Raw genomic sequence first — 16,069 nt, 5'->3', positions numbered from 1 at the left:
TGGCCCCTCAGTTGTAGGCAATCTGCCCAAAAATCCCTTCTCCCAGCACTTCTGTTCCCCTGGGAGGAGGGGTAAATACCGTTAGGAGCCCCATGCGGGTTCAGGATGCACGCCTCGGCCCAGCGAGTGGCCGCCGGGGCCCACACCACGGTCCACCAGGATCCTTGGGCCTAGACACTCCAGTCCGGCCAAGTCAGGGTGGAGGACAGGGGCCCTTGCTGGAGAAAGTACCACAGGAAGCACTGAAGGACGCACAGTCTTTATTCCTGCTGGCAGGGGAGGTGGTCCTGTGGCTGCTGGGCACCTCAGGCTGGCAGCTCTCAGCTCTTGTTGGCTGTAGTGCAAACACACCAGGGTGACCACAGGCCCTGGGCTCTCACTGCCCAGCCACCCGCTCACTGGCCTGGCCAAAGCACTCGCTGCCCCATCCCCCGCTGCAGCAGCCAGCCCCCCTGCCCCCAAATTCAGCACGCGGCCCCCCATCCCCGACTCGGCCGCAGCACCCTCCTCCACCTGGTCGAAGCACCCAGCCCCCCGCCCTCCACCGGGCCACAATACCTGGCAGCTTCAGCCACTTGGGCACCTTGCCCAGGCTCCTCTTGACAGGCGGGACCATCCCTGAGATGGGCTCACCGGGGCCCACTGCCCCCTCCTCAGCAGGTGGCTTAGACTCAGGAGCAGGGTTAGGGGCTGGCAATGGGGAAGGGGACCCGGCAGCTCTAGACATGTACCTGGGGGGAGGTAAAGACACAGTGTGGTGGGTGCTGCCGAGGGAGGAGCCCCCAAACCCACCGGCACTTACCTGGCCACCAGCACGTCAGCTGCAGATGGGGAGATGGTGTGCTCCAGCAGGCCAGGCTCCAGGTAGACACCTGCAGGGAGGCCCCAGCCCACCCTCAGCCTCGGAGAGGCCCACCCTATCCGCCCAGCATCCAGCCACCAGCACTTGGCTCTTGGAGCAGGGTGGCCAGCAGGTGGCTGTCCCAGCCCTCCCTCGGGGAGGTGGGTATTGGGAGCCCCAGACTGAACGCCTTCTGGGGCAGCTGGCTTTCAGGTCCCAGATGGGCTGGTCAGGCTCCAAAGCCTCAGCCACTGACACTCACCTGCTGGTTCCGTGGCTCCAAAGTGCACCACAGCAGCCGGGAAGAGGTTCGCCTGCAGGGAGGGCGGGAGGCTCAGGAGCTGTGCGGGCACCGTGGGCAGAGCACCCCTCCTGCTGTGGAGGCAGCCACACCCCCAGGCCCAGGCCCAGGCCCTGCTGATGGTCACAGCTCCACCCTCAGGCAGGCTCCACCTGCCCGGCCCCCATGGGCCCCTCATTGCCCAGCTTCCTGTCCCGACTCTGGCACCAACCCTACCACTGTAAGCAAGGCCAGGGCATCCTGAGACCAGCAGCGCCCTCCATGGGACCACCCCAAGTCCCAAACCAGCTGCAGGCTGGGGCCCCGAGGGTCCCCAAGTTGTGCAGTATCACAGCCCTCCCTGGTCTGGACTCTGCACCCGAGGAAGGTGGCGCAGGGCAGGAACCACTGTGGAGGGCTGCAGCTGCCAGGCTGAAAGCATCCCCCTCCTGGCTCCAGGCTGCTTGGGGCCACAGGCTGGGGTGGGGCTGAGGGATGTTAAAAGATTAATAAGAGGAAGCTTCAAAGGCCAGGCCCAGGAACGCTGAAACCTCAGCCTCCAGCCGGGGACACAAACAAGGGCCGTGAATGCTTTGAAAACCCAATTGTGCCGCCTGGGATCAAAGCCTTGTGAGGACAGCAGGGCCTGTGGGGTGCGCAGGGGCTGCCCCAGTAGTCCTGGAGAGGCGCCGGAAGCTGGGGAGCCAGGAAGGGGGCACCAGGAGGACAGCGCCAGGAGCCGCCGTGGCCTCAGCCTCACAGACAGAGCGCGCCATGGGGCCTCCGGGATTCACGCCCAGGCTGCAGCCGCTCCCAGCAGTCCAGGGGACCCTGCCTGGAGGCTGCTGTGGGCACCGGAGGCCTGGCCAGCCCCATCTGTGTCCCACCTGCCGCCGGGCAAGAGGAATCCCTCAGAAGCCACCGATGCAGAGGCACCTGGTTTTCATCACTGCCCCCGCAGGCCATGACCCTCCCAGCACTGCACCGCGGGACACACAGGCCCAGGAACTCGAGGAGAGGGAAGTAGGCCTGGCAGCCAGTGGCGCAGAGGCTCAGCGGACCGGGTGGCATGGAGGCTGCGGTGCTTGGAGAGGTTCGGCCTCTGGATGGACCCCAGTAGAGGAGTCTCCCAAAGTCGCAGGTCACCTCCATCTCCCACTGTCAGAAACGGTGCGTGCTCTCTGCCCTGGTTTCCAGGGGCCACTTCAGCAAGGGACCAGGGTGGATGGAGCCACCCCAGTCACGAAGCTGGGTCTAGACCTGGAATGTGAGTCACAGTGGACACCCCCACCCCCGCCGCCACCCAGAGCAGGGCCCAAAAAGGGCCTTTGAGGGAGGTGCAGGCTGAGGGGCCTGTCCCCACCAGCACTGTCCTGGCTCCCTGGGCTGACAGGAAAGAGGAACGCCCACCCTGCCCTGACACAACCTGAGGGCCTGGGACAGTGCACTTATCTTTGAAGATATCTCACTTATCTTTGAAAAGATAAGTGATATGAGATGACATCAAAGGCTGGTCTAGTCCAGTTTGATTCCTCAAGAAATGAGGACACAGACCACACACACAAGTGACCCTGTGAGGACGCAGTCTGCCAGCCACAGCAGAAGCCTGAGAGAGGCCAGCCCAGCCACCCTGGAGCCAGCCCCCTCTGCTGCCAGCCCCTTGCCACACTCAGTGTTGCCAGGAAAAGCTTCCGAAACGAGGTCCAGGCCAACTCCCGTGGGCAGTGACTCTGCAGGAGCAGGATGCACAGGTGGCGCCCCAGCCGTCCCCACGGGGAAGAACGGCACCGCCATCCGGGGAAAAGCAGCCAGGAGAGAAGGCTTATGGCCCAAGATGCCCAGGCATGGGGCAGCACCACGGTTCCCAGGCAGGGAGAGACAGGGCATCCACCCACGGGGGGCGGGGGTGGGAGCAGAGCCATCCTGCTTCTGCAAGACCATGAGGTAATGAGGAACATTTCGGAGGCCCAGGCGGGCCTGGTCAGGGGAAAGAAGGGAGCCTGTCCGCTGCACAGTCCCCAGCGGTAGGGAGCTGTCCTGGGAGGAGAGGAAGGACAGGACTGGCTAGGGGTAGGCGCCCAGCAGGCACTCAGGCTGAAGTGCCAGGCACACCCTGCCAGGCAGGTAGCTTGGGGAGTAGGGAACCAGGCAGCAAGGGGTCCGTGTCCTGGTCCCCCGAGGCAGCCCAAGAGCTCCAACAGATGGAGAGTGTTAGGAGCCAGGTTTGCCCCCCAAAGCCAGTGAACGAAGCCCAGCAGGGTCTTTGAAGAGTTACGTAAGGTAAGATGACATCAAAGGCAGGTTTGTTCCAGTGTGAATTCTCATGAGGACACAGAACGCACACAGAAGTGACCGTGCGAGGACACAGAGGTAACTTCTGCCAGCCACGACGGAAGCCTGAGAGGGGCCAGCCCAGCCATCCCGGGAGCTTGGACCCCAGGCCTCCGGGATATGGGCCTTTGTCACAGCCACCCCAGTGGACTCAGGGTTCCCCGGTACATCCAGCCCCCAGAAGGGTCCCAGTGGGGTGAGGACAGTGGAATGGGGACCGCAGCTGGGGCGGGGAAGGAAGCCTGAGAACCCCCTCTCACCCCCACAGGCCCCCTGGGGCTCCCCTCCCCACTCCCACCTCCAAGAGAAAGGTCCAGCTGCTCTATCCCCAGGACCAGAAAGGAGGGCTGGCCCCGGGCTTCCTGCAACCCAGGGCTGCCTCCCCCGCTCGACACAGCATGGCCACAGCCAGCCCCCACGGGAGGGGGACGGCCACACCTGGAAGGAGGCCCTGACCAGGGAACTCGCCGCCAGGTGCACTCAGCCCATCATGGCCGGCACCGGCACTGGAGCTGAATCTCACCTGATCCAGGCCAGGTGGACGTGCACAGGCAGGGCTCTGGGCAGGGCTCAGTCCCCAGGGCAGGCTCCTGTCTGTGGGCCCCCACCCCTCGTCTCTTTGTTTTGCTCTGGACAAGGACAAAGCACATACCAGGGCCCAGGCCGGGGCTGCAGGGCTGAGGCCTTGGGGAAGGACCCCTGGGGGAGCTCCCGTGGAAGCAGGCCTCCCTGCCCCACCGGCTGTCCACCACAAGTCCCCTGCCTGCTGGCTGTCTCTGGGATCCCACGGGGAAGGAATCTCTACCCTCTGCTCCCCAGCCTAGACAAGCACAGCAGAGATGGGAAGACACCTGGCCAGGTACTTCTAGATGCCCTGCCCTGGCCTTGGGGACAACTGAGACCCCAGGAGGGCAGCAGGCAGCAGTGTGGTGAGACAGACGCGGGGGGCGCTGATGCTCAAATCACACCACGGGCAGAGGGAGGACCTCCCGGGACATCAGGGGCTGGGCGCCCCCGGGCCTGCACCCCCTCCCCCCGACCCCCGCTGCGGAAGCAGCAGGCTGTGTGTACGGGTGCAGGCGCCAGGCCTCCAATTCCGTTCCCACAGGGCCAGCAGACGAAGCCGGTTGTGAGGGGGTCCCTGGAGCGCACCGGTGTCTTCGAGGCCTGTTAAGGTGCTCCAGGGTGAAGGGCAGAGCACGGACCCCAGGGCTGAGGGCACCCAGACGCTCAGGGCTAGGAAGCAAGTTTCAGGCAGGGGTTGGGGGACTTTGTCCCGCAAAGCAGCACCCCACACTGCTCCCAACTGCTCGTCCTCACTCCTGGCCGCCTCCTCTCAGCTCTCCTGGGCCAGGGCCACCGAGGGCTGCCGGGCTGTCAGCCCCACACCACGCACACCATCTCTCTTGGAAGCAGGGGCCGGCTCCTGGACACTCCCCAGGGAGCTGGCAGCCGGAGCAGGGCCCTGCCAGACATGAAAGCTGGCGCTTCCGCGCCCGCCGCCTGCTTGCCCGCCAAGGAGGCAGCTTCCTTCCCTCAGCCCTGCCAGCTCTCTGATGGCGGGCAGGCAGGGACGTCACCAGGGACACCACCCCAAGAGGCCCCGAGGCTGGAGCTAAGCTGACGGATGGCAGGAGGCAGCGGCTGGTAGGGGGGGGTCAGGGTGTCTCCGGAAACAGGGCAGCAGCACCCCAGGGCCATTCGGGGCCTCCCAATGGGAGGGTGGGCTGCAGGCCTGGGCACTGGTTCGCCTCCATCCCAAGGAATCTTCTAAATTCAATGTTTATCAACTGGCTGGCCAGCAAGAAAGGGGCGGAGGCAGTGGAAAGAGGCCCAAAGTCCAGCCAGCAGCTCGGGCTGAAAGGGGACTGTCACCCCTCCCTGCGCCCGCCTCTGCTGCAGGGAATCCCGCTCAGGCCTGCTTCTGATCACCCCTGGCAGCTGCCAGCCTTCCTGCTCCATCTCAGCCCCGTGGCTGCAACCGCAGGCAGTGAGCAAGCCTGTCACCTCCACCCCAGACCTCTGCCGAGGCCTGCGGCCACTTAAAAAGAACCCTCCTCTGCTAATTAAAATATCAGAAGAGTCTTTGAAGAGGAAACCATTAGGCCAGAGGGCTTCAGGGGGCCCCAGGCGGCTCCCCCCTCACCCCCACCCGGCCAAGGACAGGACGTTCATTGCTCCTGGCTCTGGAGGGTGGGTGGCCCAGCAGGGCTGGGCACCTGGCCCCTCGCCCTGGCCTCACCCTCAGGAGCTCTCAGGGAGGCGGCAGGGACCCGCAGAAGCAGCGGACAGCAATGGGCACCAGGGCATTCCTAGCAGGGGCCAGTGGGGCCAGCGGGAGAGGCCAGGCAGGGGAACGGGCGGGAAAACGGGCCTGGTCACTGAAGCCCCAGGTGGCCACCTCCAGCTGAGGGCTGGGTCCCTCTGGGGCTCCCCAGCCCTGCTCCCAGGCCTGCGGGCCCTTCCTCACCCAGACCCCTGGGCAGGAGCTGGGCCTGCCTTGGCCCCAGCACAAGCAGCCCAGGGGGCTGAGACCTCCAAGCAGCCTCAGTTCGGACAGGCCGGGGCCAGGCAGGAAGTAGAGGAGGTGGAGAGCCGGTCAGAAGCAACTTCAGAGGCGAGCACCCCGCTCTGGCTCTCAAAGGCTTATTATCCCTGGGCAGCGGCTGCCAGGGCCCTCCTTCCTGAGCGTGGGGCCTCATCCTCCTGCCCTGCCCTCCCCAGAGGCCCTGCCCCACAGCACCCGCAGGCCCCCAGGGGGCTCCCATCCCGTCCTCCCCGGAGGCCCCACCCCACAGCACCCCAGGAGGGAGGGCCTGCAGGTACCTGAAAGAGGGTGCACGAGTAGTTGTCCAGGATTGTTTTTGGAGGAGTGATAACTGAGGACAGAAGGTGCTGGGTATTAGAAAGGATGGAGTCCCAGCCCGCAGGCCTGAAGATGGGGCCATGCCTCCCCATCAGGCTCATGCCCTTTGCCCCCACTACTCCTGCTGCAGAGACCCCAGCGGGGGGTTCGGAGGGGCTGGGCAGCGCAGGCCCACCTGTGGGGGGCACCACCCACACAGCTCTGCAGCCCAGCTCCCCTCGGGGCGGACAGCCGAACTCCTTACACCCACAGACCCTCCAAGGGAGGCCAGCCACCCCACGCCCACCCATCCTTCCCACAGCTCTCGGGCAGGAGTGGCCTGAGCCCCAGGGGTGGGGACCAGGTAGGGGTGCTACAGGGCTCCAGAGGGCAGCGGGGCACCGGGACGGAACGTGGGAAACCTGGCTCCCACTGCCCGGCTCGGGGAGAAGGACCCTGCTGCGCCCTTCCCAGGTCCCCACACAGACACCACGGGTGGCAGGAGGCAGCGGGGCGCAAGGCCACAGATGCCAGGAGCAGGCTCAGGAGAAAAACCTTACACAGGTAAAACGGCAGCTCAGGGTGCCCCAGGTGGCTCCTCACGAAGTCTCGCAAGTCCCCCACTGCAGTGGAGAAACAAACAGAGAGCTCTTCCACGACGCCAGCCCCGGGCCGCCCCGGCACCTGGGCCACTGCTCTCACCCTCCCGGGCCTTTCCCCTGGGGTGGGAATTCAGCCCTGTTCCTTCCACGGCACCCCAGGTGCTTGGCGGGGCCGCACACCCGTGCGGGACACTCCTGGGACCCTGCCCTGCTGCAGGAGGGCACTCCCACTGCCAGCCTGTGCCGCCAGCCCCACCCCAGCCACCACCCCAGCCTGAGTGCTTCCCTGGGGGAGTCCTGTGACCCTGGGCTGCTGCCACCCGGCTCACTGGGGAACCTCTGAATGTCACAGTACCTCTGCCCTCCTCCTGGGGAGGTGGGTACCTTCCTCTGGGTGCCCCTCAGCCCCACCCGTGTCTAGTAGGTGATTGACATGAGTACTTAGGACCGTGGGCTCCCTGAGCTGGGGCTGGGCACCTGGGCCTGCCCAACACTCCACAGCCCCAAGGCGACCCCAGCAACCTGAACCCACCCGGTGCCCTGGAGCCTGCAGGCCAGGCGGCAGCAGTCCTGTGTGTGGCCTGGAAAGAAGGAGCCAGCAGGGGCCCCATGGGCCCCCGACCCCATTCCCGGACACCCCGAAGTGCTGCCCACCTGTTTCGCTGGGGCGGAAGAAGCCCTGCAGGATGTAGCGGTCAGGGAACAAGACCCGCAGAGCCACCTAGGCCAGACAAACGGAGGGGTCAGAGGGACGGCCGGAACCAAGCCAGGGACCAGGGCACAGCCTCCCCACGCGGCCCCAGGGCTGGGGCGGCAGCAGCAGCAGCAGCAGTCCCCCCAGGGCCGGGGCGGCAGCAGCAGCAGCAGCAGCAGCAGTCCCCCCAGGGCCGGGCCTGAGCCTCGACCCCCCCTCGGCAGGCTGGACACAGAGACAGCGGAATGCCACATGTGTGTGCACTGGCCCGAATCCCAGAACCACATTGACCTGTGTTCAGATCTGCTGTTAAAGTTTCATTTGGCCAGGCGCAGGGGCTCATGCCTATAATCCCAGCACTCTGGGAGGCCGAGATGGGGAAATCACCTGAGATCAGGAGTTCGAGACCAGCCTGACCAAGGCAGTGAAACCCCATCTCTACTAAAAGTACAAAAATTAGCCAGGTGTGGGCACCTGTAGTCCCAGCTACTTGAGAGGCTGAGACAGCAGAATTACTTAAACCTGGGAGGCAGAGGTTGCAGGAGCCAAGATCTCGCCACTGTGCTCCAGCCTGGGTGACAGAGTGAGACTCCATCTCAAAATAAACAAATAAAAAAGTTTTATTCTAAATCGTAAGCAGGGGAGGATCGACTGGCTACCAGGGGCACACATGCCACCACTAAGGGCCCTGGTCCCATGTGGGAACCACAGGACCCCCTCAGAACTGTGCCTCAGTTGGACCCCCAAGCCCTGTCTGCAGACCTTTGGGTAGCGCTCCAGCTTCTCCTTCATCTGCGCCTCCCTCAAGGCCTTGGTCATCAAGGGTGCTTCCTCCAGGCGCTTCCTGTGAGAAGGGAGGGGAAGGAACAGGGCTCCCGGTCAGCATGGGGGCACCAGCAACAGGCCTGGGCTTGTCACCTGCACCTGCCAGGGCAGGAGGAAGCTGCTCTCCCCACACGAGACAGCAAGAGCGGACGCCCCCTTTGCGCCCCAACCCTCTGAGGTGCCTTTAAGGGCAGCATGTCAGGGACATGGTGCCCGAGGACAGCGGGCAGCAAGGGCCTCTGACAGGGCAAACCCTGGGTAGTAGTAGCCAGGAGGTGCCGAGGGGGACCCACCGCTCACTCTTGAGCTGGGCCAAGCGTCTTCTCACATCGTCCACCGTCAGCTCGAAGAACTCATCCGGCAGCTCCGCTGGCCAGGCCTGCAGCCGCTCCTCCAGGTCGGGGTGGCACACCACTGGCACCCGGTCCACGGGCTGGAGGTAGAAGGAGAGGCTGACGGCGGGTCATGGCCGTTGGTGCCCTCGGCCGAGGCGGTCACACAGACCTGGGAGCTGCGCCCGCTCCCCCCGGCCCTGGCCACGCACAGGGCCAGGCCGGGCACAGCAGCCGGGGCCCCCAGCCCACTCAGGGCCTGTTCAGGGCTGGAGGGCCCCCCAAGCCAGTGCAGCAGTCCTGACGCCACGTCCTGATCCCCGAAGGACGCATGGCCCCTGGAGTCTGGCTCAGCCCACGTCAGGGTCTCCATGGGGGTGGGAGCGGTGGTGACAGCCACCAAATTAGAGCGTCGGCAAAAACCCCAGGCCAGCTGCCCCCGCTGCCCTCCTGGCCACAGCTCCATGGCCAGGCTGACTCCATCCATGCCTGCCCTCAGGGAACAAGCTGGGCCCTCCCTCTGCCCACCCTGGGATGAGGGAGGGACAGCGTCACCCCTCATCAACAGCCATGAAATGGACAAAGCCGGGCCACACAGCCAGAGGCTGGGCAGCAATTTCAGCACATTCAGTCCAGTGGTGGTGCAGGTGGGTCACCTCTGCATGGCGCCCCGTCCGTCCTTACAGAACAGCGGAGCCGTCCACACTGGCCCCGTCCGCCCTAGAGTGGACAGCTATCTCCAGTGGGGTGGCCTGGGGCGGGGTCTGGGCTCCTGGGGATGGCACGGCAGCCCTTTGAACACCCTCCGCCATCCCGTCCAGCCCTCCTGCAGTCTCCCACGGGGCCACGGGCCACTGCCTCCTACCCTGCACGGCATCCTGGCACCCCCAACATGCCCACACTGGGAGACAGCCAGAGGGACACCTGTCCCCGGTGTCTCCAGGACTGCTGTTCTGGACACACCTAAGGCCTTGTCTGCCCATGGTGACAGCCCTGCATCCACCCAGCACGGGGCTCTGTCACATGTCACGGGGTCTGGCGGGAGCCCCACTGGCCTCGGCAGCATCATGGCAGGGTAGCCAGTGCAGGCTGACCACAGCCCGGCAGTGGGGCCCACAGGTGGCTGACCAAGGCCCCTGGAGGCTGCCCTTCCAAAGCCACAACCATCCTGCAGCCGCTGAGAGCAGCCTGTGCCAGAGCTTTTTATAACAAGATGCCAGGCGCCAGGCTGCCCCCCGCAGCCCCAGCGCTTGCATTCCAGAGGCTGGGAGCATGCCGGGCTCCCAGGGGACAGGAGGGCAGAACGTGGTACACCCTGGGCCAGGAGCTGCCATGTCCATGTGCGGCCAGGCCAGCCTGTGGCAGGTTGGCACCCTCTGCGGCCTGGCCCAGAGCCTCCCTGGAGGAGCCCCCCACCCCGAATCCACACTGCGTCTCCCCGAGCGGGCAGAGCACCCTTGACGGCATCACACTGCGCCTGAGCCTGACCAGACGGGGCCCCGCCTCCAGGACACGACATGCTCAGCCAGCCACGTCCAGGGCACAGCCTGGGGGCCACCGGCGGGCTGCTGGCATGTCGCCACGCAGTACAGTGCTAAGGACCCCCGGCCCACAGCCCACACTAGTGCCTCCGGGATGTGGGCCAGAGGGGACAGGGCCATCAACTTCATGCCACCATTGGGGCTATAGAATTTCATCTGGAAAACAAAACTGACAAAATCTTAATTTCTGTGGACCCACTCTAGATTCCTACCCATCATGCCAAGGGCCTGGCCCTGCTCAGGAAGCCTCTGTCGGTCAGTGCCCAGGGTCCCGCACAGGGCCAAGGGGGGCAGGGAGCAGCCTCTGCAGAAACCTCGAATGCCCACTCTTTGCCCAGTGGAGAAGCCCTGATCCAGGGCCACCTTGCTGGAGCCGGGGGTCAGGCAGGATAAGGGGCTGCCAGAGAGGCCAGGCCACCTGCATCTCCCCTGAAAACAGACGGTGTCTGTAGCAGAGCTGCTGGGAAATGTCACTTGGCAGCCAAATGGCAGCGGGAGATGCCAGGAGACCGTGTGTGTGGATCCACACTTGCCCTATCCTCCCTCACGGAATAGCCGAGAGCCGTCTCAAGTTGGGGGCAGCCTGGGGCGGGCTCTGGGCTCCCACCTGACTTGAAAGGGGAACGTGCCCCATGCTCTGGACACCTGGGGATGGCGTGACAGCCCTGGGAACGCCCTCCCCGTCCCATCCAGCCCTCCTGCAGTCTCTTCAGACACCCATCAGCTCAGCTGCAAGCCTTCCCCAAGAGAGTCCTTCCATCCCACAGAGGGGCCGGGAAGGGGGAGCCTGGTTTCTGCCTCACCATCTGGGCCCAGCTGCTGAAGTCCCCACTCCCCCGTCTTCCTGACCCTGACCCTCTTGCTAGGCAGAGCCAGAGGTGCCCGAGGAGGGGGGTTGGCATGGGGGGCAGTGCCAGTGCGGGGGATCTCACAGGGCTGTGTGCTGAGCTCCCTGGAGGTTCAAAACATGCCACAGGGTGGCAAAGACTATGGTTGCTAAGGAAACTGAGGCAAAGAGCATTGAGGGTCTGGCCGGCACGGGAAGGGGAAGGGGTGCTGGCATTTCAGGCTCTGAGGGTGGCCGGGCAGCTACAAAAGACCCGTCATCTCCTGCAAACCCAGGCCCGGCAGATCCCCAGGTCGTGACCTCCAGGAGGCCACATGGATGCAGGGATGTGGACCATTTGTCCAGAGGCCCCAACCCGGCAGGGGGCTGGAGGAAGCCGAGAAAGCCCACAGCAGGACCGAGGCCAGGGTAGCTCTACAGGCACACAGCCAAAGGGAGGGGAGGGGGCTGGGGGCCTGCGGGGTGCGGGCGCCCGGGGCATTCGGGCCCGAACACTGCCCAGAGGGCTCCTGTTCTTGACAGTAATTTTCCAGGATGTGATGACACACGGAGGGAAAATGTGAGCCCGTTTGGAGGTGGCCCCGACCTCAGAGTTTCCAGCGTCTCTGAGGGTTTGTGTTTTTCCCTCCCGGCCTCCCTCCCTCCCTCCCGTCTCGGCCTGGTCTGCCCCGCCAGGGCTCCGGTGAGAGGGAGTATGGAGCATTTCCCTGGAGGCTCTGAGCTTCAATCAGTGGGCCGGACACGGCCAAGCCTCCCGAGTTACTCAGAGCCTCGGCCAGCCTCGGAGGCAGGCAGCAGAGCACGTGGACGCGTGGACGCCATCAAAGGCCCGGGTTCCACACAGCAGGAGACCCTGTGCCAGGGCGAGCGCCGGGCCAGGACTCGGGCGCGGCTGGGGCTCTGTGGGGACACCCCTGCGACTGGCGTGGACAGCTGCTCATGCTGGACGCAGGCGGGACAGCCCCAGACATGCCAAACTCCATGCTCAAATCTCACATGGAAGCACGGGGCGCAGCCTCAGCACACACACCCCCCAGCACCCAGCAGAGGCCCCGGTCCTCAAATCCCGCCCAGGCCGCGTCCGACATCCGCAGCCATGCCCACGGCCGGGGCCTGCACACCAGCAAGCTGCCATGTGGCTGGGGAGAGGCCACCGAGGAAGGCCAAAGCAGGGATGTTTGGAGATGGCCTCACTCTGCGGCCCGGGCTGCAGTACAGCGGCGCTGCCTCAGCTCACTGCAGTCTTGAGCTCTTAGGCTCCTCCCAAGCAGCTGGGGCTACAGGCACACACCACCACACCCTGCTAATTTTAAGTTTTCTTTGTAGAGATGGGGTCTCCTTATGCTGCCCAGGCTGGTCTCCAACCCCTAGGCTCAAGTGATCCTTCTGGCTCGGCCTCCAAAGTGCTGGGATTACAGGTGTAAGCCACCGTACCCAACCGGTAATTTTAGGCTGGGTACGGTGGCTCACACCTGTAATCCCAGCACTTTGGGAAGCCAAGGTGGGTAGATCGAATGAGACAGCAGCCTGGCCAACGTGGCGAAACCCCATCTCTATGAAAAATACAAAAACTAACTGGGCGTGGTGGCAGACACTTGTAATCCCAGCTATTTTGGAAGGCTGAGACATGAGAATCACTTAAACCCAGAAGGCAGAGGTTGCAGTAAGCAGAGATCACACCACCACACTCCAGCCGAGGTGACTTAGAGAGACCCTGTCTCAAAAAAAAAAAAAAAAAAAAAAAAAAAAAAAAAAAAAAAAAAAGGTATTTTAAAGAAATGAAAACAGGCTGGGTGCAGTGGCTTATGCCTATAATCCCAGCACTTTGGGAAGCCAAGCCAGGAGGATCACTTGAGGTCATGAGTTTGAGATCAGCCCGACAAATGTGGTAAAACCCTGTCTCTACTAAAAATACAAAAATTAGACAGGCGTGGTGGTGGACACCTGTAATCCCAGCTATTCGGGAGGTGGAGGCAGGAGAATCGCTTGAACCCAGGAGGTGGAGACGGCAGTGAGCCGAGATCACGTCACTGTACTCCAGCCTGGGCAAGAGTGAGACTCCGTCTCGAAAAATAAAAATATGCTGAGTACAGTGGCTCACGCCTGTAATCCCAGCACTCTGGGAGGCCAATGCAGGTGGATCACCGGAGGTTAGGAGTAAGACCAGCCTGGCCAACATGCCAAAACCCCATCTCCACAAAAATTAGCCAGGCCTGGTCTCAGGCACCTGTAATCAATCCCAGCTACTTAGGGGACTGAGCAAGACTCCATTTCTAAATATATAAAAAAATAAAAAGATGAAAAATATAAACCATGAGGTACTCATGAGAAAAAAAATTTTTTTTAATTTTTTGAGATGGAGTCTTGCTCTGTTGCCCAGACTGGAGTGCAGTGGTGCCATCTTGGCTCACTGCAACCTCCGCCTCCTGGGTTCGAGCGATCCTCCTGCCGGAACCTCCCATGCAGCTGGGACTATACCACCAAGCCCAGCTAATTTTTTTTGTATTTTTAGTAGAAACAGATTTCACCACATTGGCCAAGATGGTCTCACATTCCTGACCTCATGATCCACCCTCCTTGGCCTCCCGAAGTACTGAGATTATAGGCGTGAGCCACCACACCTAGCCCATTTTTTAATTTTAAGAAGAAAAGTATTTTAAAAGATGAAAACAGAGGCCAGGCGTGGTGGCTCACGCCTACAGTGCCAGCTACTTGGGAGGCCGAGATGGGAGGTCAAGGCTGCTGTGAGCCGTCACCGCGCCCCTGGACTGCAGCCTGGACAACAGAGCGAGACCCTGTCTCAAAAAGCTAAAAAAGAAAGAAAAATAAGAAGAGGGTTGCTGGAGCCTGGGCTGACAACACCAGCCCGTCTGGAGCGGGGTGCGTTCCGGTGCGCCGGGCGTGTGTCCCCATGAATGAGTGCACCAACACCCCTGGAGAAGCGGGAGAAGCAGGAGAAGCGGTCCAGTGAGGGGTACATCCACAGGATGACTTCTGGAGGCTTCTCCTCGGGGATCCCAGGAAGGGTGACAGGGCCCCTGACCTGAGTTCCTGGAGCAACCAGGAGATCTTGGGTCCAACAGGGAGGGGAGTACAGGCCGGGAGGGGCCAGTGTGGTCGTGCCCTGCACGGGCCGCCTCACCCAGCCCAAAGCCCCACACCCCACTGATGCCCCAGCAGTGGACCCCCTCCCCAGGTTCCTCACCGAGACACGCGCCTGTCAGTCATCAGGCTTCTAAACAGCTGGAATTCAGTCCGCCACCTGCAAAGTCCTCACCCATCTGCCAGCCACGTTTGGTGGCCATTCCAATCCAGGCCACGGGCTATGGCTCTCGGGACAGCCTGGGCCCTGCTCAGAGCACAGAGACACCCCTGAGGCACAGCAGAGACCCAGGCTACCCCAGCCACTGGGCCAGCCTCAGGGACGGCACAGGCAGGAGGCCCGGGCCCCTCCAAGGATGCCTGCTGCCCAGAGACAGCAGCCCCTGCCCTGCCAGGCGCTCAGGGGTCCCAGGCAGGGTGTTCTCACTACGCCCAGCGCATGGCCGGCTCCAAGCCCAGCCTCCTCTACCGGCTTGCCCCCAGCACCCTGGGGCAGCTCCTCCCCACCCCACAAGCCCCACACTGGCCCTCTGCCACAGAGGGCAGGGGGTGAGCAGGCGTGCTGAGGAAACCCTGGCCCCGGCTCCAGAAGCAGGGTTCACCCCCGAGGCGGGAGGGGCAGGCGGGGTGGCAGCTGCCAGCCCTCGAGGGCAGACCCAGTCTTTGATCAGGGGCAGCCCTCGTGCCAGCTGCCAGGAGGCCGGGTTGCGGGGGGGCGTCTGCTGGGACTGGCGTCCCAGCGCGGCACAGGACTGCAGGGCGCAGGGCGGCCTCCCGGCCGGCGGAACAACTTCAAAGACACGGCCAGGGGGCGCCGGGCAGCCCCAGCCTCTCCCAGAGCCCGGTTCTGATCGCCAGTAAAACTACCTTCTAATAATTAATGCCTGACATCAAAGGCAGGAACCGCCCGGGTCTGTGAACCACCCCGGGCCTCGGCCGAGGACCTGCCTGTATTTTATCCTGTCTCTTTCTTCTGACTCTTTATTTAAATCCAAAAACCACACACAGGCAAAACATTAATGGGAAACTTGGAAACTTTCTTTGCTTACTAAAGTGTACCTTTGAAGTTCCCCCAAAAGGTTCTGTTTTGTTCCCTACTCCCCTCCCCCCAGCACTGAGGGACCCAGCGGCGAGCGGGATGTGGCCTTGGGCCCTGTGCATGTGCGGCTGGCAGTGACTCTGGGCACTGGGCGGGCAGGACGCCCTCCATCCATCAGCAGCCCGAGCCCCAGATCAAAGGCCCTCAGGACACCCTGCAGGTGAGGCACACGCCCCTTCCCAATCCCTCCTGCCCACCGGCACCTTCCCAGGGGCAGGAACGGGTGGGCGCTGCTCTGGGCTTCGAGCTCCACGCTCCACCAACAGGCCCTGCCCTGGGCACAGAGGGAAAAAGGGGCTGAAGCCCATGCCTCTAGAATGGAGGAATGTGACCACCACCGTTTCCCTCACACCTAGGGGTCCCCACAAGGGCAGGCCAAGGAGGCGTTACCCCTGCTCACCCAGAGCACACGGACCTGTCTCCAGCCTCCGACTCTGGCTCAGATGTCACAGTGCAGAGTTCCCAGAGGGAGGATGGGGTGCCACCAGCATCAGAGTGCCAGAATGGACCCAACGCCCTCACTCCCCACTCCTTTGTCCACTCAAAAGGGAGGGCAGTCCCAGGATGGCCCGGGGCACAAAAAGCGGAGGGGCTGGACCTTGACGCCAGGCTGGATAGGAGCCCTCACGCCCCGCAGAGTGCGGACAGCCGGCCTCTGCCCTCCCAGGTGTGGCTGGAGGCAAGAGGGAGGGGTGGGGGGCTTCACTCAGAAGCGGCCAGAGGAGGACAA

The 16,069-nt window shown here is 63.4% G+C and overlaps 1 protein-coding gene across 5 annotated transcripts in view; it reads right to left on the bottom strand.

Annotated features, from left to right (window-relative positions):
- Positions 1-243: 243 nt before the first annotated feature.
- Positions 244-16,069, bottom strand: part of ASPSCR1 (ASPSCR1 tether for SLC2A4, UBX domain containing) — a 40,532-nt gene continuing 24,706 nt past the window's right edge. For 4 of the 5 annotated variants that reach the window (XM_074389071.1, XM_039475759.2, XM_010342288.3 and 1 more), the window contains exons 8-16: positions 8,712-8,851; positions 8,356-8,437; positions 7,554-7,620; positions 6,858-6,920; positions 6,279-6,331; positions 1,104-1,155; positions 803-872; positions 559-731; positions 244-334 (exon numbers count right to left, since the gene is read on the bottom strand). In XM_074389071.1, the coding sequence (XP_074245172.1) occupies positions 321-334; positions 559-731; positions 803-872; positions 1,104-1,155; positions 6,279-6,331; positions 6,858-6,920; positions 7,554-7,620; positions 8,356-8,437; positions 8,712-8,851 (714 nt within the window). In that variant the 3' untranslated portion in view covers positions 244-320. The other variant, XM_074389070.1, reaches the window with a different exon arrangement.

Source organism: Saimiri boliviensis, chromosome 17 (assembly GCF_048565385.1).
Source record: "Saimiri boliviensis isolate mSaiBol1 chromosome 17, mSaiBol1.pri, whole genome shotgun sequence".
NCBI classification, from domain to species: Eukaryota; Metazoa; Chordata; class Mammalia; order Primates; family Cebidae; genus Saimiri; species Saimiri boliviensis.
This window is presented reverse-complemented; position numbering and strand designations above follow the sequence as displayed.